Here is a 24,294-nt window from a genome sequence, read left to right as displayed (position 1 = left end):
TCTCGATCGAATGTTCTATCAGGCATCAGGATGGCGGGCCTCACTGGAGGTGGTCGAGAGGAAAGGCATTCACAAAAAACTAGGTTTGATTATTGCCTCTAAAAATGACTGTGGGACTGGGGCCAAGTTTCTTCACCTCTGCAAGCCCCTGCTTCCTCACCCATAACGTTACTTCTCTCACTGGATGGCTGGGACGATGGAATAAGACAAGTCATCCGAAGAAGGAAGCAAGAATGGAGTGTAAGACGCAGTCAGTATTTTTGTTGTGGCTGTTGTTGCTTTTGACTCTCCTCTGGTCCCCAGGTCTGGTCTGGGAAACCTGGAGCTTCAGTGGTGCTGGCGGGCTCCTCCAGGCTGCTCTTTGTGCAGTCAGCCTTGGGTCTCTCTCTCTCTTCTTGGTTAGTGTGTCCTTAATTTTAGAATAATGTCTTCAGTTATTTAGCAACAAAATACTTCCTTGACCCCAGCCTGGAGAAAAAGGTAGATGTTGCTGTTTTGAGGTAGGGGTTGGGGGCGTGGCCTGGGGAGTACTTATATTTACTGCTCAACCTGCAATTCACAGAAATTCAGGTTATAAATTAGAATATTCCAAGAGCAAAAATATAATGGATTAGAATGTAAATGGCAATATCTGACCATAATAGATTCCTGAGCCTTTAAGTAAAATCCAGATCAAATTTCTAGAACAAGAGTGTATCTTCTCAAGGAAATGGAGGCAAAACCCTTGATTGCCTTCTAACTAAATAGTTTCTTTGCCCTTAATGGTCTGTTCCCTAAGTTGATAGGTGATAAAAAGATCTGGAAATAATTGCACAAGGAAGTATATGAATAATTAACCATAGAGTAGATTGTTAACTGTTATAGGGCTAAAACCAACTTGGTCATTCAATTGCTTCCTGGAAAAAAAACCACTTAGATAAAACCCAAGAAATAAAACAAAACAAAACAAAATAAAAAACCCTGATAAACCCATAACACGTGCTCTACGGCAGGAAGGGCTTCAAATGTCTTAATGCTTTTCTCTTGACTATACATACTACTTACAAAAATTCTTTTTCAAAATATTTGACATTGAGTATGTGTACTGTGCCCTTGAGTATGTGAACTGAGGACACCAAGATAGATACATCCTTGCCTTGAAGAGCCCAATCTGAAGGACCCAGCAGTCACTGGCCAAGCAGTAATAAAACCGGGTATGAGGGAGGTGTCTGCAAGGCAGCGGGGAAGGGTTTTGTGACTGTTTGAATCCTTATCCTTCCCCAAAAGTTTTGATGGGGGCATGGATGGGCACATCTTTTGGGGAGGAGAAAAATGTACAGAGGAGTTTCCCAAGAGAAGCAGATTAACTGGATGAATTGGTTTTTGACCAGCGGTGAATGGGAGGGTATTCTAGGCACAGAGAGCAGCCTGAAGAGCACGCAGGGACTGGAAAATCTGTGGCTTATGGAAAGATGGTAAGGCAGTTTGGCTATAGCTGAAGTATAGAATGATGTCTGGTAGGGAAAAGCTGGAGAAGCAGGTGAGGACAAACTGGGAAGGGCCAGATCATTGTAGCACTGTGCTAGTTTTGATGGAGAAAAGTGTCTCAATCAGTTCTAGCTGCTAGAACAAATTTCCATAGGCTGGGTGGCTTAAGTGACACTTGTTTCTCACAGCCCTGGAGGCTGGAACCCAAGATCACGGTGCCAGCATGGTTGGCTTTTGGGAAGAGTCCTTTTCCAGGTTGCAGACAGCAGGCTTCTCACTGTATCCTCACATGGGAGAAAAAGAGATCTCTGGCCTCTCAATCTTCTAGTAAGAGCAGTAATCCTATTCACAGGGCTCCAACCTCATAACCAAGTTATCGGCCAAAGCCCCACCTCCAAATCACATCACTTTGGGGATTAGGGCTTAAATACATGAACTTTGGGGGAACACAAATATTTGCCCATGGCCAACAGAAACTTTGAAACTCCTAACTGTTGTTTCCCAAACCCCCCTTTAGTAGTTCCTTTGATGCTATACTCGAGGAAGGGTGGGGGAGTCATTCCTTCTTTTTTAGGTTATCCCTACAACAGTTCCCGGCAAGGGTAGCTCTTCTCTGTGCTGTTTAGTTTTAACTTAACCAAAGATCAGTGGCTACCACTATCTCAGTTTCTACCTCTCAGATAATTTTTACTAAGCAAGGAACAGAATCAAAGATACTGGTGGCAGGCAGAGGAACAGGTGTTGGGTAGGCAAACAAGAGTCTGGCTACTTTACCCTACTTCCTGAATTTGAAGAACAAGTCAGTACGAGCTGCCATCTTCCTCTTGGAGCAGAAAGTTGGTAAGGCCTTGTTCTCCACTCACACTCCATGTTTTTATTGAGGATCTCCTTTGTGCTGTGTACTGAGGACATAGCAGTGAACAACTCAATGGGCTGCTTCTGGAAAAGCTTAAATCTCATGGTGCTTTAGGCTTCTTTTAAGTATTATAGAAGAGACAGTATACTTTCTTTTGTACCCAAATCTTATTTAAAAACAAACAAACAAACAAAACCCTATTATCACTTTGCATAACAGGTTTACATTATATTGTAGTCTGGAAAAACAAAACAAATATTAGCATTGTATTGTGATATCCTTGCAAACCATAAAATGCGAAAGTGGTTTTTGGAATGGAGTGCTATTCTAGCTAGTTTCAAATCTTAGAAGTATTAGCCTGCTCTCTTCCAAAATACAACTTTGTTTTAATAAAATGACTGTGGCTATGGCTAGGCTTGCTTATTCTTTAATGCAGCTTGTTTAAAACTCAAAAAACACCTTAGAGTCTTAAGGATCTTAGAGAACCCCCATCAGTAAATAGCATTGTATAGATGATAAAACAAACCTTTTAATTTTTCGTAGAGTAGGAATTTTTTTTTTTTCTTAACAAATGGGAGTGACCTGTTTTTAATTCCATTCAGTACATTGGTGGGGAATTTAGTAATCAAGACTAAGTTCTCTGCAAGCCTAAATTTGACGTCTGCCCTACCCTGTAATGAAGATGGAACTTCAAGGTTATGCCTAGGAGGGGTAACAAAGAAGGGTATCCTGGGGGAAGGGTGAGTTTGGGCGCGGGAGCCAGGTGTAGGCGGGTTTGGGGAGCGGCAGTGATGGGACAGACGCGCTGGGCCTGTCGCGACTGGACCGGAGCCAGGGCCGGAGACCCGAGGGAGACAAGCTTGGAGGGGAGGAGGCATCCCGGCAACAATATGCGGTGCGGGCCGAGGCGCCGGCGGAGCGCATTCTCCTTCTGGAAAAGGTGCGCTGGATGCCCGCCCGGGTAAGTCGAACCCCCCGCGGGAAGAGGCGGGAGCCGTAGGGCGAGCGGCCGCGGGCTCCTCCCCCGGCGCCTCCGCTATCTGGGTCAGGACGCGGCGGGCCGCGGGGCCGGACGGGGGGACCCGCGGGCTCCCGGCTGCTGTCCGCCCGGCCGCCGCTCCGCTCCCATCCGCCCGGCCGCAGGTCCCGGGTCCCGGTTCTCCAACCGCGAAGACGCCCGAGCGGCGAACTCAGGTGCGCGGGGAGGTGGGCAACGGGCGGCTCGGCTGGCAGAGGCCGGACGCGACCGCGGAGCGGAGGGCTGAGGCGGCACTTCCGGCGGCCGCGGCGGCACTTCCGGGTCCCGCGGGGGTCCCTGCAGCCGACGCCCCTGCCGCCGACGCCCCGCGGGGCATCCTTCCGTCGGCCGGCGCTGCGCCGCGTCCTCCCGGGGGCAGCCCCGGAGGGCGGTGGCTCTCCCCTTCCGGAGAAGCCCTGTCGAGCCGGCGTCTGGAAGCTTCAGTCCCGGAACTCGCCGGTGTTTCACGCAGGCCGCCCGTCGTGGGTGCATGGGAAGCTGGCGGTGTGCTGCACGCCCCGGTGGGTCCCTGCAAGCCGAAGGGGTTTTCAGCCGGAGACGCCGGGTCGCCGCACAGTCTCCGGCAAACATTTTTGTTGTGTTTTGCTCAGACTCCGATTCTCTATTTTACACAAAAGAAAGGCCAAATTTTCAGTGCCCCAAATATCTGCAAAGAAGCCAAACATCAGCGAGCCCTGAGTTTAAAAGAAATTATTAAATAGGAAAACTAATGAGAATTAAATAGGAAAACTAATGAGATGAAAAAGGAGTATTAGAATTCACTTAGAAATACTAGGTTATGCAGGTCGCTGTGATTGCCAGTTCAAGGTCTCAGACAATCCTATGAGAATCAAACCTCAGGCCCGAGTGTAACCCATGGTATTCCTTTCCCCTTGCAAAATTTTTCATACGTCTTCCAAGTACCAGAGTTACATATTTTATGTAATTCCCCCTAAGATTCTGCTGATGAATTAAATGAATAAATATGTGGTAGATATTGCTGAAAACGTTGTAATTTGATAAAGCACAATTTCCATTTCTAAAAATTAATGTAAAAATTTCTTTTTGGTGATTTATTACTTCAGTAGGATTCTTCGTTCTCATCTGCAAATAATTATGTATTACCCATTAGCTTTAGATGACAATATTTTTTATGAAAATAGTGAGTCATTTTCTATTATTACTAGCACCTTACAAATCAAGACTTGTAAGAAGACTAATACTTAGCATTTGATTATCTAGTCAAGATATTTTTTAATTACTGTGTTTTTATACTAAAGGATAGTGTAAATACACTAATTTGATAATTAAACATATAGAAGTTACACAAATAATGTAATACAGCCTTTGAAATTATACTGCAGGTAAGCAAGTGTTCTGATTCATTACTTTGCTAGTTTTTTTTAATGATTTATTTTTAGAGAGAGAGAGTGAGTGCAGGGGACAGGAAGAAGGGAGAGTCTTAAGACTTAAAGGTGAGTCTGAGGAGGAGTTCCATCTCAGGACCCTGAGCTCATGATCTGAGCAGAAACCAAAAGTCTGGCACCAACTGCGCCACCCAGGTGCCCTTGCTAGTTACTATTTTTAATGAGTGGTATTTTTCAGATTGGTGGCTTAGAACTAGGTTTATTTTATACTGATAAAAAACTTAAACAAGCTTGCACTATTAGTCTCTAATTGTGGTTATTTAAAAGCAATACCTGCTCCACTGATTGATTCTAGTTTTTCCCCCTGTTGATTTTTATAGTTCTGAAATCCTGTTTCAGCTGCGAACATCTCTGCCCGGGCAGCACCCTCCTTCATATCCTTATGGATGCTCTCTGAATCTTCCTCAGGCAGCCATTCGTCGAGGAGTTATCAGGGTAATGGTTTTCCTGTCCTAGTCGCACGGCCCCTGGGTAAATGACTTGACAGCAGGCAATATGCCTCGGTTTGCTTTCTGCAAAATAGAGATAATAATAGGACCTACCTCCAAGATATAATTTGGAATTGGTATAATTCGTAAAGAAAAGGTCAAACGAAAATTCATGCCCCTGGCCACTTATTTGAACCCGGGACAGTCTCAGGGATCAGATCACCTTCCTAACGTCCATTTATTTACTTGATTAAATGAGAATAATTTCAAACTAGGCTACGTTTTTCTCATGTAAAGTTCAAGGAAGGCCCACGAGCCAAGAAAGCAATCAGAATAGGAAGATTTCTTTTAATAGACCTCCGGATCGGCATAGGAACATTCTGCATTAATCTTTTTATTGACAAAAAGCCCAGAAGATCAAGTTTGATGTGTGGTTAGTAGACATAATGCAAATGAAAATCATGGGCACGTAGTGACTTTTATTATTATCTGTTGCCTTTTTTGCAATAATTTTCAAAATAATTTAGTTTGGTGATATATTTTGTGCGCGTGCGTGTGTGTGTGTGTGTGTGTGTGTATGTAAATAAGTGTGCAGCTAATAATAATTACCCACAACTTTAGCTGAATTGATCCCAATCTACTGCAGACGTGTCTCCTAGACAGGATAGGAGAAGACAAATGGTTAGACTTACAGTTCCATTCTAACAATTAGGTAAAAATGCTTTTTGTTTAAAAAAAAATTAATTCCAGAAAAACTTCCCTGAGGTCAGGCAGGCCAGATTAAGCACTCAGCCTTTCTCCTAGAATCTTTGGCTTTAGAAGAAGAGAGTCTTAATTCTCTTGGATATAATAGTCACCAGTAACTTCTGAAAAGTTATTATTTTAAAATCCTTAGTCCTTCTCTTTTACACTGAGACCTGTGATGAAATGGAGCATCTAGCTAGGATCCTCCCTGCATTCAGTGCATATCATCTAGTGTATTACCTAAGGAATCCGAAAAGACTTGCTCTTAGGCAGATTTCTTGGAAATAATGTTATTCACTCTCCAATGGGGGACCATTTGAAGCACCACATTTAGTTGCTCATTTAGAGTATAACAAACAATGCTTTGCTCCAGTATGTGTGATCATGAGCTATAGACCCTAGAAAGGCACATTTCAGGTACACAACTGAATTCAGAATTCACGTCTTTCCAGTGTGCCTTTCCCTGTCTTCACTCTTAGCTGTTTATTTTGTTTCCTAGTTCACTTAGAACAATGAAGCAACCACAGAGAACTTTCATAAGCTTCCACTGTCCCATCTACCCACCTTCCTGAATCTGCTCACATAATCTGCCTTTTCTTTCCTTCCAATGAATGAATGGTTTGTGTTTCCAGCAAAGGTCAAGGTCTGTGCCTGTGCCCTGCAGACCATCCATCCCTCTGCCTTCTCAAGTTTCGTGCTTCAGTGATTCTCTGATCTTTTACTTCATCATTTTATATTCCTTTTTTTAAAAAATTGGATCTTGTCCATGCCCAGATAGAAATGCTTTTATTTCTCCCATCTTTTTGGCACCGTTTTCCAATATAGTCATGACATCATTTCTTCTCTCCTTACTTGCTTTCTGTTTGCCTGTTTGTTCTTTTTTTCACCCTTTTCTGACCTCTTTTGGACCAACTGAATATCTTTAGTATTACATTTTTATCTCTACTCTTGGCTTATTATTTACACATTTAAGGAGTTTTTTTTAAACTGTTGCTGTTGTTTTAGTTTTTAACCCTTGGATTTACAACAGTACATCTTTAACTTATTATAATGACACTGTGTTATAATCCAAGACCCTTACAACAGTATATTCTACTTTGTCCCCTCCCATACTTTGGGCTATTGTTGTCCTCATTTTTTTTTTTTTTTACTTCTACATATGTTATAAACCCCTTAATTGGTTAAATCATTTTTGCTATAATAAGCAAATATTTTATAAAGAAATCTTAAAGTGGGAAAAATGACTTTCATATTTACCCTCATACTTGCCACTACTGCTGTAATTCATCTTCTGTGTAGATTCAGTTTTCTATCTGTTATCATTCTCCTTCTGCCTGAAGAACCTCTGTTAGCATTTCTTGTAGTACGTGTCTGATGGCAATGAATTCTCTCAACTTTTCTTTGTCTAAAAAAGTCTTTGTTTGGGACACCTGTGTGGCTCAGTTGGTTAAGCGTCTGCTTTGGGCTCAGGTCCTGATCCCAGAGTCCTGGGATCAAGTCCTGCCTCTGGCTCCTTGCTCAGCAGGGAGCCTGCTTCTCCATCTCCCTGCCAGTCCCCCTGTTTGTGCTCATCCTCTCTCTCTCTGACAAATAAATAAAATCTTAAAAAAAAAAAAAAAAAAAACACTTTAAAGAGTCTTTGTTTTACCCTCACTTTTGAAAAATATTCCACTGGGTATAGAAATATAAGTTGACAGTTTCTTCCAGTACTTTAAAGATGTCACTTCATTGTTTTTTTGCCTTTTACTTTGTCTTCAGGTTTGCTGACGTTTTTCTCCACAATGTTTTTTCTTCCGTTAATCTCAATCAATAAAATTTTATTTCAGATATTTTACTTTTCATCTCCAGAAGTTCTATTTGGTTCTGCTTAACACCTTCTATTTCTCTCCTCATCATGTTAATGTTTTTCTGTAACATCTTTTTTTAAAAGATTTATTTGACAAAGAGAGAGAGGGTGCACAAGCAGGGGGAGTGGGAGAGGGAGAGGGAGAAGCAGGCTCCCTATTGAGCAAGGAGCCTGATGTGGGGCTCGATCCCAGGACCTTGGTATCATGAGCTGAGCCGAAGGCAGATGCTTAACCAACTGAGCCACCCAGGTGCCCCTGTGACATATTTTTAATATTTATATTAAATAGTGAACATATTTGTAATCATTATTTTAACATCCTGTCTGCTAATTACATCATCTCTGTCCTTTTCCTGCTTCTTTGCATATCTAGTTATTTTCGGTTGGATGATCAACATTGTGATTTTATGTCATTGAATTCTGAACTTTTTCAATTTCTTTAAAGAGTTTAAGACTTACTCTTGAAGGCAGTTAAATTATTTGTGAATTAGTTTGATCCTTTGGAGGCTCATTTTTAATCTATTTTAGAACAAATCTAAATAGATCTTAACTCTAGGGTTAGTTTCCAAGGCATTAGCCTTCTGAGATCTCTACTGAAAGCCTCAGATATTTGATAAACACTCTCCACTCTGGCTGATGGGAATTTGTATAATCTTTAGGAATAATTGGGTTTATAGCTTCCTGGAAATTGTTCATTTGCCTGCACTGATGGGATTTGACTCTATGCATGTTCAGACTGGTATTCAGTTAAAGATTTAAGAAGACTCCTATGCATATTTCTAGAGCTCTTTCTCTACATACTTTCTTCATCTTCACTACTGTGCCATACAAATTCTAGGTCCTTCAGATTCTCTGAACTCTGTTCTCTGTTCAACTCAATAGACTACCAGGCTTTGTTTGGTTTTCCTGTTCCTGTGCCATAGTCCAGAAATGCCTCAAATTAAAAACCCAGGGAGATCACAGGACTTACCTCATTTGTTTCCTTTTTCTTGGGGATCATAGGTGGCAGTGCTCTATTAGTTTGCTCCTTGAGAAAGTGTCAAGAAAAATAAACCAAAAATTTCATGAATTCAAATTCCTGTAACAGTTTACCATTATTTGTAATATTTCTCTCAAATTGCTAACAAAATTTAATAAAGGTATATACAAAGTAGTGGATATTGATAGGAAAATAATTTTGAGAACTTCAAAGTCTGTAAAGAAGCCTCACTATATTTTATTCTAAACACAGAAGTTTATTATAGTACTAATATACTTATTGGCATTTTAAAGTCTTGGGAGGAAAGGAACGTTATACTATTATAAATATTATATTTTTATTATATTTTATATGTTTATATATTTAATATTATATATGTTTGTTTAATAATATATTATTAATTATATTATTGTTTTTAATTAATGGTCTTCTGATTTTAAGAACAGAAATAAGCAATAAAACTAGGAAGATGGGATATACCAAGGAAAAATTATGGTGCATTTAGTCAAAGTAGCTGAGTTTGTGTGGAATTAGGCAGGCAAACACTTGAGCCTTGGATGTAAAACAGTGAAAGTTCAGATGGAGAGAAGAGTCAAAGAAAGGACATTTTTGCTACTTTAAAAAAGAGGAAAATTTGAAAGAAAATAAAAACATTAATACCTCAGAAATAGAAATGTGAGGAACAGAGGCATTCTGGATCAGAAGAAGAAAGGTGATGGAGTCTTCATGTGGTAGTGTTTTTGCTCTGCATGCTGAATAAAACAGAGATGAGGTAGGTTACAAACGTGCCAGGGCTCTCTGATATATTTTATATTCCAAATCCTTGGGCTTTGAAAATGCTTATTACTCTAAATATACATGTGAACTGGGTGCTAAGAAAAGCTCCTTGAACTTCCTTAAAGATGGATAAGACTCAGAAATCAGCATACCAATTTTATACAGATAAAAGTTTCAAAAAGAGTTAAGCACAATTTGAATTCTTAAATAGTTTTTTTTTTCAGAAATGTATAATGATGCTTTTACCACTATCATATTCTTTCAAAATATATGATAAAGATTAAATTTCAGATCAGTCATGTAGAACACAAAAGTCAAGTATCATATGGTTTCACTTATTGGTGGAGCATAACAAATAATATAGAGGACAAGGGTAGATGGAGAGGAGAAGGGAGTTGAGGGAAATTGGAAGGGGAGGTGAACCATGAGAGACTATGGACTCTGAAAAACAACCTGAGGGTTTTGAAGGGGCGGGGTGGGAGGGTGGGGGAACCAGGTGGTGGGTATTAGGGAGGGCACAGATTGCATGGAGCACTGGGTGTGGTGAAAAAACAATGAATACTGTTACGCTGAAAATAAATAAAAAATTTAATTAAAAAAAAAATTGAAACATTACACTGGACTTCAGTGATTTCTTTAAAGCAAATATTTCTATTGGGCCACATACATTTTAGAAATAAATATATTATACTTACAGTGTATTTTAGTTTATGATTTTTCATGTGTGTGTCTGTGTGTGTGTCTGTGTGTCTATGATGGGGACTTGACTTTTGTTGATTGAGAAAGCTTTAATGTTTTTGTCTTGGGCAAAGATAGAAACAACACTTATTTACATTTATGCTTTCAATTTTAGAAACAAAACCCAAGAAATGCCTCATTCCACAAACAAAGAACTGATAGTTGGCATCATGGTGGGAACTACTGGAATCAGCTTGCTTCTTTTGTGGTTCCACAAGGTTCGTAAATCAAGGACAACACTGAATTTACCTAAGTTTCTTTCTCTGGGTAATAAGTTTGATTCCATGACTTTTCAAGATGAAATGTATAATGGCCAAGGAACAGCAGCAATCTTTCAAGGAAGGCAGCTTCAGATACTGGAGAAGTTAAATGAATTACTGATAAATATGGAAGAACTCAAAGAGGAAATCAGAGTTCTTAAAGAAACCATTCCAAAGCTGGAGGAGTATATACAAGGTGAACTTGGAGGGCGGATAACTGTTCATAAAATAAGTCCCCAGCACAGAGCTAGAAAAAGAAGGCTTGCCACAGTTCAAAGTTCTGGAACAAGTAATAGTTCAGAGGAAGCAGAAAGTGAAGGAGGGTAAGTTTCTCTATGATGTTTCCCATGTTGAATTGATTATTTATTTCATTATTGCTATTATATTTAGGTATTTTCATTTTGCATTTCCAGTTATGTATTCTGCTAGTAATAAGATTAAAAAAGAAATAATTTTTGGCTTACATCATAATTAAAACTATATTCATAGTGGTCTGTATTTAAGATAATTTAGACTGCACTTATAAAAAGAATATAAGTGACTTACTAGCACCAAGAGCCATCGTGAGTAATGAAAAAGTCATTAATTGTTTGCCAGAATGTGTAACCTGTTTTTATATGTGGCCATGTGTGACCCCTTATGTAAGAACTGTCCAAGGAGTGCTCTCAGCTAGAACTTTCTGTGATAACGGAAATGGTCAAAGTCTGTGCTGCCAGTATGGTAGTGATTAACCATCTTAGCCGTCAAGCACCTGCAGTGTACTTAGTGCAACTGAGAAACTGAATTCTTAATCTTATTTAATTGTAATTAATTTAAATAGCCAGGGGACTAGTGGTTTACTGAATTGGGCAGTGCAGACCTAAAAAGATTTGAGAAGGTACAAGTGATTCAGTTTCATCCTCACCATCCACAGTGGTAAGCCTTTGAATTCTAAAACCAAGAACATAAAAAACACTCTTTTAGAAGAAAAACAAATGATTTATGATTAAAAACAAAAACAAAAAAAAAAAACTGTCCTCAGCTAGTGTTTTTGAGGAGTAAAATAGGCAAGTAAATAAAGAATCACTAGAGGTTCTTTAGGGCAGGGACACTATGTTTATTTTATTATATTCTTTTTTTAAAAAAAGATTTTATTTATTTGACAAGGAGAGGTAGAGGGCACAAGCAGGAGGAGCAGCAGGCAGAGAGAGAGGGAGAAGCAGACTCCCGTCTGAGCAGGGAGCCTCATGCGGGGCGTGATCCCAGAACCCTGGGATCATGACCCGAGCAGAAGGCAGATGCTTCACCAGCTGAGCCACTCAGGTGCCCCTATTTTGTTATATTCTTAACATCTTGTTTTTGTACCTAGCACAGAGTAGATGCTGATAACTATTTCATGAATGAATGAGTATTCTGCTACATCACCATGGAATTGGGAGAAGGGAGGAGAGAGAAGAGAGGAAACAGTGGGTCGGGGTAAAAGTGTGATTTCATAGGCAAAGAAGTGTAAACGGTTGATCAGGTCTTTGACATCATGCTAGGACTGGAATTACTTAGCATTTTTACATATGAACTCCATGAAAAATCAGATAGGGAAGAGCCACAAATGATTGATCTAGAGAACAGGAAGGTTTTAAACATTTGTGTTCCTGAACAAGAAGTTGTGGACTGATTTTAAAATTGGCAGTGGAGTAATTAAAAGGAATTGACAATAGTTCTAAATATTCCAGAACCGTAACTCTGAAAAGGTGCTGTTAATTATTAAGGGTTTAAAGAACATCAGTTTTGTACTCTAGTGAGGACAAAGATCCTAACACAGCATTGGACATTGATGTGGCAAGCACATCTTCGAAAGGACATGGTGGAACTAAGGACTAGCCAGAGAGGATCCCCTAGACTGGGAGGAGAGACGGCAGTCCTAGTAAAGGAGTGGAGGCCAAAAGGCTGGGTAACCCTTCATCTAAAAAGACCTAGGTTAGATTGAGCACAGGCTTGTTCAAGAACTTCTAAGATTCTAGGAGGAGAGGCAGCCTCTCATAAGTTTAAGAAAAGTTTGGGATTATCAGAGAAAGACAATTATATGGTTTCACTCACATGTGGAATATAAGTAACAGCTCAGAGGATCTTAGAGGAAGGGAGGGAAAGCTGAAGGGGAAGTCATCAGAGAGGGAGATGAACCATGAGAAACTCTTAACTACAGGAAACAAACTGAGGGGAGGCGGATGGAGGAGGGATGGGGTAACTGGGTGATGGGTGTTAAGGAGGGCACATTGTGTGATGAGTACTGGGTGTTAAAAGCAACTGATGAATTATTGAGTCACTACATCTGAAACTAATGAGGTACCAAATGTTGGCTAATTAATTTAAATTTTAAAAAAGATAAGTTTAGACAAATGAAAACAAGGTAATCGTGGGACTTAATTAACTTCAAGTAATAGTATAGGCATAAATTGTTTATGTGAATTCAAGAAGGATTTGTGAAATTTATGAATGACAGCCACAGACGGCTAATAAAAACTTTAAGATTGATGTCAGGTAAGACATTCCTTCTTCTTGCTCGATCCTGGGGGCCTTTGTTAGCAACAGAATACTAGAGTAGAGGCAAACCAGCCCTAATGACTTGGACTAGTATATAATTATAGATTATATACTTAATAAAGTAGAGGGAAACTTTTTCCTACTTAGCTGTACTTCAGTAAAATAAACAAAACAAGAAACAATTAACATGGATTTTTTTTGAGAGGGGAATAAGATATAGAAAAATTTAATACTTTTCTAAATAAAAACCTAGAGACAAACTTTTTAAATAAATAATGTACTTTTTAAAAACAAGGTCTCTATAAAGTGTGTTTGTGTAAATTTAAGACTGCCTGTCCTGACAAACCTCCCATGGGACAGAAATGACTGGTCATGGTAAGATACCATCCTAGCCCCATTAACATATTTAAGTTGAGATGTATCCTTGTTACAGCAGTGTCCTTGACAGCAAAATTAAACATCAAATGATAATTGCATGTTCCACATGTAAAGTTTATCTTTTTCCAAAGGTTCCTGGAGCTTTTGACATCTTTTAGTAAAAGGGATGCCAGTCACAATTTGCTGACGCTGTTTTTTCTACACAAGAAGAGAGAAAAACCTAGTTACATCCTTAGGTGGTATCAAAAACTTGAATGGGTATATCAGTAGAAATCATTTTCTGCACACAGTATCTTCTGCATGCCTGTCTTCATACACAGTATCATTATGGGCATAGGGAGTAATGCCTTTGTAGGACTTAGCAAATTGCATCTACTTCACAGTGGAGGTGATCGTCCCAGAGGCTCAAATTCTCATAATGTGGCCATCAGAGGGCCTGTCAAGTTTCTTCCTTTTCCTTCTTAGCACTAGCGTGAACATCTTGGAAAGCATCTGTGCTTCTTGGTAATATTATGTTTCTACTGATTTTGTTTTTGTCCCTGCTCCAAGACTTGGAGTCAGCCACTGCCTTGGCAGCATTGGTTCCTTTCAGGGACAAATTGTACTAGACAGCAGCAGCCGGGTGTGCAGATGCGCCCTGTCTGTGGGCAGGATGATACCAGAGCTTGCTTGGGCCCATTTAGGGTCAAAGTAAAGAAAAATAGTTTTAAATATTTTCAAGGTCACGAGTTCACAGTAGTGTTTTCCGCTTAAACAGAAGTCCTTCCTTATTTCTGAAAACTTTCTAGCTCATTTTCTTTTTCAAGCCGCTCACTGCTCCTTTTTCTGTCAACTTGTATCTGTAAAGGTTATATCGAACCATGGGTTTAAAAAGTTCTTTAAATCACAATGTTATGTAAAGCTTTAGAAACCTTTCTTTCAAAAGTTCCATCTTGTTCCAGTTTAGATTAAAGTAATAACCCTAATAAACTCACAGTTCTTCATTTTAAATGAACTTTACAAAGAATAGATGTATTTCAGAGCACCTGGGTGGCTCAGTTGGTTAAGCATCTGCCTTCGGCTCAGGTCATGATCCTGGGGTCCTCGGATGGGGCCCCATGGTTCTCCCTCTCCCTCTGCCCCTCTCCCTGGCTCGTGCTTGCTCGTTCTCTTTCTCAAATGAATAAATAAAATCTTTTTTAAAAGAAAGAAAGGAGGGGTGCCTGTGTAACTCAGTTATTAAGCGTCTGCTTTTGGCTCAGGTTTTGATCCCAGGGTCCTGGGATTGAGCCCCAATCAGGCTCCCCGCTTGGCAGGAAGCCTGCTTCTCCCTCTCCCATGTCCCCTGCTTGTGTTCCCTCTCTCGCTGTGTCTCTCTCTGTAAAATAAATTTTAAAAAATCTTTAAAAAAATAAAAATTAAAAAAGTAAAGATTAGATGTGTTTCAAAATGAAACATTTCTGGTAGGTAAATCATGGTTGTATAGTAATCCTACAGGCCTTCTTTCTTTTTTTCTTGATGTAAGTATTTTCCTTTTAGTGTTAAGTTCCTATGATAGCTTCAGATGGTATCAACAGACACACAATTATTTGAAAAGAAAAACCCTACAAATCTACCCCCAAAAGAACACCAAGCCATAATATAAGCCACAATACGTAGTATCTTAGATATTACTCTACAAATAATAAAGGATGGTGATGCCAGCAAGACCACAGACAGAAAAGGCTTTTGAGATTGTATTTAAAACTATTTAAATTTTTGGGGTGCCCATGGCCCAGTCACTTAAGCATCCAACTCATGATTTCAGCTCAGCTCATGATCTATGGGTTGTGAGGTCAAGCCCTGCCTTGGGCTTTTTGCTCAGTGAGGAGGCTGCTTGGGATTCTGTCTCTCCCTCTCCTTCTGCCCTTCCCCTGCTCACTACTCATGCTTTCTCTCGAATAAATAGATAAATGAATCTTTATTAAAATCTTTGAATTTTCATTTCATGAGCAAAAATATATAGTCTTTGCCTTTTGTTCATTTACATTTTTTTATTCTTACTATTATTTACTTCTGCCAAGACAGTTTTACTGTTGGACTTCAATCTCTCAAGGCCTTGAGACAGAGACAATTTCACATATTCACAGTGTGGTGCTTCTGTATTCTTTCATGTTGAAAGAATGTAAACGAGCATGTTTGCACACACACAAAAATTGTTTTTTGATTAGGATTTTTAAAAATACAATATTGCGACATAAATGAAATCCTTTTTGTAGTCCTTTCTCTTGGAGGTAACCATTGTCTTAAAGTTGGTGCAGATTCTTCCTTTGAAAGTTTGAGTGTTGCTCCTATATGTGCATGGTTACATCAATAATGAATAAATGGTGTTTGGTTCTCAAGATGTACATAAATGGCATTTTGTAACTCACTTTTGCATCAAATGTTTCTTTAAGATTTTTCCAGATTGATGTATATAAATTTATTTCATTCTTTTCAGTTCCTATGCTGCATTCCGTTGTATGAATATGCCTTAACATATTTCCCTGTGGATCGATGTTTATTTAGGTTACCATTTTTTGGTTCTTCCAAACAATGCTTTATTGAATACCTTCATATTTCCTTAGGCACTGGTGGAGTAATTTCAAAGTATATATTTAGAAGTGGTTGCTGAGTTGTAGACCAAATAGAGTGTTATGCTGTATTACTAACCTGTTCCTCAGAGTGTGCCAATATATGAGAATTCTTATTTTCCCATACAAATTCTTACAGTTAGACTTTTTAATTTTAGGCAACTTGGTAGAGACGAAGTAGTAACTAATCATGATTTCAGTTTGCGTTTCTTCAGACACTATTAAGATTGGGCATCTCATCATAGTTCATTTATATTTCGGTCTTCTCAGCTATGAATCTCTTTTAAAAATGGGATAATAAAGGAAGGTTGGTGTCCTCTTTATTGATTCTCTGGGAATGCCCACTCTGTGCCCGGCACCATGTAGGCTCCCCAGGTACATTAGAAAACAAAACAGTCTTCCAAGTCAAATAGAGATCTTTTTAAAACAAGGTAACAGAATGTGTTAAAGAGAGATACTGTATTCCAACTTTAACCAGAGACCCAAAGGCCAACAACAGAGCAGTAAGGGCCAAGTCCTCTTGCCTTCTAGACCCTCCTAGGCAGGACTGGGCAAAAGATGGAAGCCACTGCCGTCATGAGCAATCACCCGCCAGCAGCCTGTGAAAGGAAGCCGCTGAAGGTCTGAGAGAAGCATTCCTTCAGGGAAAGTCGTTCCTGTTCCGGCCATCCCACCAACACGTGTATGATGCTGAATGCTGTAGGAATGAATGGCATTGCTCAGGCAGAATGTGTTGCATGGGAAGAGCAAGAGGTAGAGTGCAGAGCCTTTGGGAACTAATATCAAGGAGTGGGCCGAAGTGGAGGAACATGCCTTTGGTGTTCTGTCTAAAAAGTCATTGCCAGACCCAAATGTATTCTAGGTTTTCTCCTGTGTTGTCTACTCGGAGTTTTATAGTTTTGCATTTTATATTTAGGTCTGTGTTCCATTTTGAGTTAATGTTTGGGAAGGGTATAAGGTCTGCATGACCGACCGCTCTTTGTCCAGGGCATATGTTAGGACTGTGGGGAGAAACCCTGAGGATGAGGTGATGTGTCCCTCCAAGACCAACAGCACATTTAGCAGATTTGCTTACTACTTGGGGTCAGTGTAGTAGGTTCCCTAAGCTCAGCGTTCCTTTCTTTGTAACACGAGTCAGTGCAAATGCGGAGTCTCCAGGCCCTCTGCGTTGCCCTTGTGGGGGACCTGGGGTCTGGGAGAACCAGCACAAATATGCCAGTGATCATACCGCTGGATTTGCTGTGCGTAATAAAGTCCTCTTCTTCTGACCCAAGAACTGTGTGTGAGACATTAACCGATGAATGTATTAGCTCACGTGTAGGGTAAAATCAGATCACCAAACTGACAATTATATGATGAAAATGAGAGAGTGTTGGGCCTTTGAAAAGTAGTTTGTTCAAAGGTTTACTAAAGACTGGGACGCCTGGGTGGCTCAGTTGGTTAAGCTGCTGCCTTCGGCTCAGGTCTTGATCCCAGGGTTCTGGGATCGAGTCCCACATGGGACTCCTTGCTCGGCAGGGAGCCTGCTTCTCTCGCTGCCTCTGCCTGCTTGTATGTACCTCTCTCACTCTGGCAAATAAATAAAAAAAGGTTTACCAAAGAAGATTGTTAGGAAGGGAAGAAAAATCAGAACGTGGCAGCAGGGTGTTCAGAATATTGAGACATTGAAAAGTTTGTATTCAAGGCACTGTTTTATGTCATCTCTGGCTTGACACACATACCTATTACATGGATGGGGCTCCAAGTTGGTTTGGAAAAGGAAAGGATAGTATTTCTTTTCTGAGGACTCTGTTACCCTTGTCTTTAAATGGGTGTAAGTTGTTTCAAGGAGTTAGAAACAATAACACAGCAGATCTCTAATCTCTGTGTCTGGCCCGCACTATCAGATGGCGTGCTTTACTGCCCGCATAGAGAAAGCTTATTTCATTCTGGGGGGGCAATGTTGTTGGCTATTCAGGTTTTGGGGTTTTTTTTTTCCCTTTTCTGTATATCTTTGGACCAAAATCTGTAATGGTAATTTTCTACATTACTGGAGGGTATAAAAGCCTGGGGTGAAGAGTGTTCATGTGAAAGTGGAATGAATTAGTAAACCAGGGGTGTGTAGGGCGGCTAGTGAGAGAGACAGTCCCAAGCCAAAGATCGTGCAGATATTATATATGTTACTGCCTTATCCTGTTTTCTCGTCTCCTGATTTATTGGCTGACTCCTTGAACATGATGAAGTTAGAATACGCCTTCCTCCATCACATGGATTGCAGCTTTTCAGAAAGGCAAGCCACAGAACAGGTTTATCTGAACCTGCTGTCATCACATTCTGTGTTATCGCCATGTTAATTCCACACGCAGGTTAAGCGTTCAGTCTTCTGACCTGTTCCACCTACACAGGGCATTTTTATGGCTTAAGGATGATGGCTTAGGAAGGAAGGGAGAGATTTACTTTGGGTTAAATTCAATATGGGAAAATACTTAAGGTAAGCCTTTAAAAAGAAAAGAAAAACCCCCATTGTTCCATATGCGTTCATGTGCTAAAGAACACTGACATGGTCATGAACCCAGCTTTAACGCTTCCTTTAGTTTCCCACAGTAACTGAATATGAGGACTCTGGGTGTTTTCTCTGAGGTATTCTCTCCAGAGACGTCCCGCTTCTTCCATGGTTACTCCTTTAAAATGTATTAGTCAACAGGGCATACACTTATTCTGCTTAACTCCTTTAAATGTGGGAGTTCAAGAATCTCAAACAGATATCATGATTTACTATTTTTAAAAGAGGAAACCCTCTCCTTTCCTTCAGGGGATATTTTCATTCTCGTGCCTTGTGGTATGTTTCCCCTGGTCTTTCCGCCTGTTTCCCTGATTCTTTCAACTGATCTTCCCAAGGTTTAACAGATTGGGCAGGTACTGTGCAAGTAGAGATAATCTTTTAGACTAGGGAATTTGGGAGGGGGGGAATACATCTGTGTGACCCTCAATTCAGCTGCCATAATTTTCTCATTCCCTCTTCAGAAGGCTTGGCAGGTTTCCACCTCTGCTCCTTGTTTTTTGTTTTTTGGTTTTCTTTTCCCCTCATTTGACACTTTTCTCACTCTAGCCGCAGCAAACAGGACCAGAACTTGCGACCAAATTATCCTGCAGATCAAGTTACTTCAGACCCCCTATGGCATGAAGCTTCTTCTTTAACTCATCGATCTCTTAATCCTAAAAGAACTCATCTGTCTGCAATATGTAATGTCAGTTCACGTAGAGGAAGTAAAAATTTATCTTCTACTCACTCATCTTTCTCTGGAAGAAGACGTTCTTTACTTGCTAAACTTCAGAAAAGCAATATTTTCCCCGACCGTCAACACAGTAGAGCTAACTTTGATTCTCAAGAAAAAAGAACCTTCCGTGATTTAAAATCTTCCTCAGACCATCTTGGCCTTAGATTCCAAAGTTTTTTCTCTGCCCCTAAACTCAGTATAATTTCCTGTTATGAGAATTCTGGTTTTTTTGATCTTCAATCAAGTGGTCAAAGCATCTTTAATACAGATGAAATTGAAAGAGTTTCTAAAAACTCGAGTATTTCTGGTGCTGAAAAATACCTAAGCTCTTGTTCTCCTGAATTTAACCTCACACATTTTATGAGTTTGGGAACAAGAGCTAGTCCTTCAGCCCATCTACACACTGTTGGTGGAAACACTTGTCAACGTAGCACATCAACCTTAGCTTCCCTTCCAGCTATTATTTCCTACACCTGTCAACAAAACGAAACTGCCAGGGATATTGAAGAAAGAGGCCAATCAAGGAAAGTTTCCCTTCATCCTGTTCTCAGAATCACCATACAGATCATTCTCCACCTGTGGTTCAGCAGCATCCCTCTCAAAGAGTAACTTCCCCTGTTTTCTGTAATGTGGGATTTTCTTCACTTTGTAAAAAAAAAAAAATGCTACTCGCTTTATCCCACCTCAGAAGGACATGGCTTTAGATTCCTTTGAAGATAAAAACATGGCTATTCCATGTCATGATGAAGACAGATCTTCAGCTCTTGCAGTTCCTAAAATAACGTTGCCACAGACTTTCCCCTCTCTTAGAAGAGTCGCTTAAATCAGAAATTTTTCCACCAGGCACATTCTATAGAAATCATAGCTCAGCTCTCCTAAAAGTCTATCTCACCAAGCTTCACTGCCTTTTCAGAAAAAAAAAAGACCTCCAGGTTGCAGTCTAAATTTAATTTTAATTGCTGTATGTCTTTGGAAAAATAGCTTATGACATTATTAAAATTTAGAAGTCAAAGGTTATTAATCTGTTTCAGGCTTCTAACAGATTGACTGCTAACAGGTTGACCAGTCTCAGATTTCTGAATGATTATTGTAATATTTCTGTGATCTGAAAATAACCTCAAGCATTGATATATGTCTTCTAGATGTGTGACATTCTCTGTGAGTTTTAACATCATCTTTTATCCTATTTTAGTCATTACAGACAGTATTTCTACCTATGTCATCTATAGAGCTATATTCAGCAATTCACAAATTTTCATTTATATCAGCATTGCTAGATACATTTCTCGTGCCAGATAGCCCAGAGACAGATGATATTTTTACTAATACAAGGATCAAGTTATAAATAAAAAATATGATAATAGAAATTATTGAACATACTGAAACCAGGTATTTTAACTAAATAATTTTAATACACATTTGTGTGTGTATGTCTGAGACTTGAGAGGACTCTGAGATCAGAGGTAATAAATGCATTTATTAGTCTCAATTTTTCAAAATGAATATTTTTCAGATTTTTTCCAAAATTTTTACTTTAAAGACTTTTTAAATAAAAGTTTTATTTTAAAAAGTGCCTCCCAAAACTTTATTTTTGAGTAAATATCTTTCAATTTTTTCCCACTATATTAAGGTCTATAGATATATTTATCAGAATAACTATTGAACAAAAAAATGCATATAAACAATTAAAAATACCTAAGTTAGAATATAGTTACTCTTTGTAGAGGAAAGAAATTGGCATTGTGTTCAATTATTTATCATGATAAAATGCCCCCTAAACCTGCATCACTGGGCCAAGATACTACTTTTACTTTCATGTTTTTCTCCAAGTTTTAGCATTTCTTGTAAAAAAAAATTTTCTACTTCATTTTTTCAAATTGTGGTAAAATTCATGTCACATAAAATTTACTGTCTTAACCGTTTTTAAGTTTAATGGCATTAAATACATTCATATTGTTTTGCAATGATTATCACCATTTTTCTCCAGAGCTTTTTTCATCTTCCAAACTGAATTCTGGACCTATTAGAATCAGTACCCCCTCCTCATCCCCCCAGCCTCTGGCAACCACTTTTCTACTTTCTGTCTGTATGAATTTGATTCCTCTAGGCACCTTAAAGAAGTGGAATTATGTGGTATTTGTCTTCTTGTAATGGCTGTTTCACTCAGCATAATGTTCTCAAGGTTCATCTATGTTATAACGTGTCAGATTTTCTTTTTTAAGGTTGAACAGTGTTGCTCTGTATGTACAGACCACATTTTACTTATTTATTCATCTGTCGATGGACACTTTTGTTGCTTCTACTTTTAGCCATTGTGAATAATGCTATGAACACGGGTGTACAAATATCTCTTCAAGACCCTGCTTTCAATTCTTTTTGATTGTCTATCCAGAAGTAGAATTACTGGATCATATGGCAATTCCATTTTTAATTTTTTTGAGGTACTGCCTAATTTTTTCCATAGCAGCTGCACCATTTTATGTTCCTCCAAGAGTTCATAAGGATTACAGTTTCTTCACATCAACACCAACATTTTTCTGTTTTTTGACAGTAACCATCCTAATTGGTACAAGGTAGTATCCCACTGTGGTTTGCATTTCCCTCATGTTTAATGGTACTGCACATTTTTTTCATGTGCTCATTGGCCTTTTGTACATCTTCTTCGGGAAAATGTCTATTCAAGTCCTTTACCCATTTTTTAATTGGGTTGTTTGCTTTTTGTTGTTGAGTTGTAGGAGTTCTTTATATATCCTGGTTATTAACCCTTTATCAGATATATGATTACAAATCTTCTCTCCCATTGTGTGGGCTGCCTTTCACTCTGTTGATTATGTCCTTTGATGGCCAAAATTTCATTTTCATTTTGATGTCTAATTTATCTATTTTAATTTTGGTGTCCATCTATTTTGCTTCTGTAACCAGTGCTTTTGTTGACATCCCCAAAATAGTAAATGATCCATTTTTGAGTTAATTTTTAATTTTTGCACAGAGCCCAATGTCATTCTTTTGCATATAAATATCCAGTTTTCCCAACACCTTTTGTTGAAGAGACTACCCTTTCTCCATTGATGGGTCTTGGGACCCCTGTCAAAAATCATTTGACTATATATGTGAGAGTTTATTTCTGGGCTTTCTATTCTAGTGCACTGATACTATACATGACTTTATGTCAGTCCACATTATTTTCATTACTGAGCTTTGTAGTAATTTTTAAAATCAGGAAGTGTGAGACCTCTACCCTTATTCTTTTTCAAGGTTGTTTTGGCTATTCAGGGTTCTTTGTGATTCCACGTGAATTTTAGGATGGATTTTTCTATTTTTACAAAAAACATTGTTGGGATTTTGAGAGGGATTGCACTGACTCTATCAATTATTTTGGGTAGTACTGACATCTTAACAATATTAGTCTCCAAATCTATGGCATGGGGTTTCCAATTTTGTCTTTAATTTTTTTTTAAGCAATGTTTCATAGTTTTAAGTATATAAATCTTTCGTCTCCTTTTTTAAGTTTACTACTAAGTACTTTATTCTTTTCGATGCCATTATAGTCATTTTTATTTGCTTTTTAGATTGCTTCTTGTTAATGTGTAGAAACACATCTGATTTTTGCAAGTTGATTTATATTCTGAAACTGCTGAATTTGTTTATAATTCTTACAGTTTGTGTGTGTGTGTATGTGTGTGTGTATGAAATATTTAGGATTTTCTACATTTAAGATCATGTCATTTGCTAAGAGATTACTTTATTTCTTCCTTTCTGATTTAGGTATCTTTTATTTCTTTTTCTTGACTAATTGCTCTGGCTAGGACTCCTAGTACTGTACTGAATAGTAGTCGCAAAAGGAGGCACTCTTGTCTTGTCCCTGATGTGAGAGGAAAAGCTTTCAGTCTTTCACCATTGAGTATGATGTTATCTTTAGGTTTCTCATATATGGCCTATATTATTTTGAGGTAGTTTCCTTCTATTGCTAGTTTGTTACACACTTTTTTTTTAAGTAGGCTCCACACCCAGCATGGAGCCCAAGATGGGGCTTGAACACACAACCCTGAGATCAAGACCCAAGCTGAGACCAAGAGTCAGATGCTCAACCTGCTGAGTCATGAAGGCACCCCAGTTTGTTACCCATTTTCATCACGAAAGTGTGTTGAATATTGTCAAGTGCTCTGCTTTTTTCTGCACCAGTTGCGATGGTCATATGTTTTTCCCCCCTTAATTCTGCTAATGTGGTATATCACATTGATTTTTCATATGTTAAACCATCCTTCATTTCCACTTGGTCATGGTGTATAATTGCTTTCAAATCTTATTTGCTAGTATTTCTTTCAGGATTTTTGCATCAGTATTCATCAAAGATATTAGTCTAATTTTCTCTTCTCATAGTGTATTTGTACAGCTTTAGGATCAGGGTAATAATGGCCTAATGGAATGAGTTAGGAAATGTTCCTTTCTTTCCATTTTTTGGGGGAATTTGAAGAATACTAGTTAATTCCTTAAATGTTTAGTAGAATTCACCAGTGAAGGCATGTGGTCCTGGGCTTTCTTTTGATAAGAATTTATTGATTACTAATTCAGTCTCTTTACTTGTTAGATCTGTTCAGATTTTCTATTTCTTCCTAATTTAGTCTTGGTAGGTTCTATGTTTCTAGGAATTTGTTTGTTTCATCTAAGTTATCCAATTTGTAGGCATGCTATCCTTCATTATATTCTCTTATAGCCCTTTTTATTTCTGTAAAATTGATAGTGATGTTCCTCTTTCATTTCTGTATTTAGTTATTTGATTTTCTGTCCTTTTTTCTTAGTCTAGCTAAAGTTTTGTCAATGTTGCTGATCTTTTTGAAGAACCAACTCTTGGTTTCATTGATTTTCTTTTTTTTTTTTTTAAGTTCTGTATATGTTCATTTCTACTTCAATCTTTTTATTTCCTTTCTTTTGCTAGCTTTGGGTTTAGTTTGCTCTTCTTTTTCTAGTTTCTTAAGCTATAGATTTAGGTTGTCGATTTGATACCTTTTTA

At 38.8% G+C, this 24,294-nt stretch overlaps 1 protein-coding gene across 2 annotated transcripts in view; it reads left to right on the top strand.

Moving 5' to 3' along the window:
* Positions 1–3,365: 3,365 nt before the first annotated feature.
* Positions 3,366–24,294, top strand: part of RMDN2 (regulator of microtubule dynamics 2) — a 70,306-nt gene continuing 49,377 nt past the window's right edge. The window contains exons 1-3 of one of the 2 annotated variants that reach the window (XM_080814586.1): positions 3,366–3,517; positions 5,089–5,203; positions 10,396–10,863. In XM_080814586.1, coding sequence (XP_080670712.1) covers positions 10,412–10,863 — 452 coding nt within the window. In that variant the 5' untranslated portion in view covers positions 3,366–3,517; positions 5,089–5,203; positions 10,396–10,411. Of the gene's footprint in view, positions 3,863–5,088; positions 5,204–10,395; positions 10,864–24,294 lie in introns of both variants that reach the window. The other variant, XM_080814587.1, reaches the window with a different exon arrangement.

Source organism: Martes martes, assembly GCF_963455335.1.
Source record: "Martes martes genome assembly, chromosome: 9".
Lineage (NCBI taxonomy): Eukaryota > Metazoa > Chordata > Mammalia > Carnivora > Mustelidae > Martes > Martes martes.
Note: the sequence above shows the minus strand (reverse complement) of the source record. Positions and strands in the feature narration are given on the sequence as shown.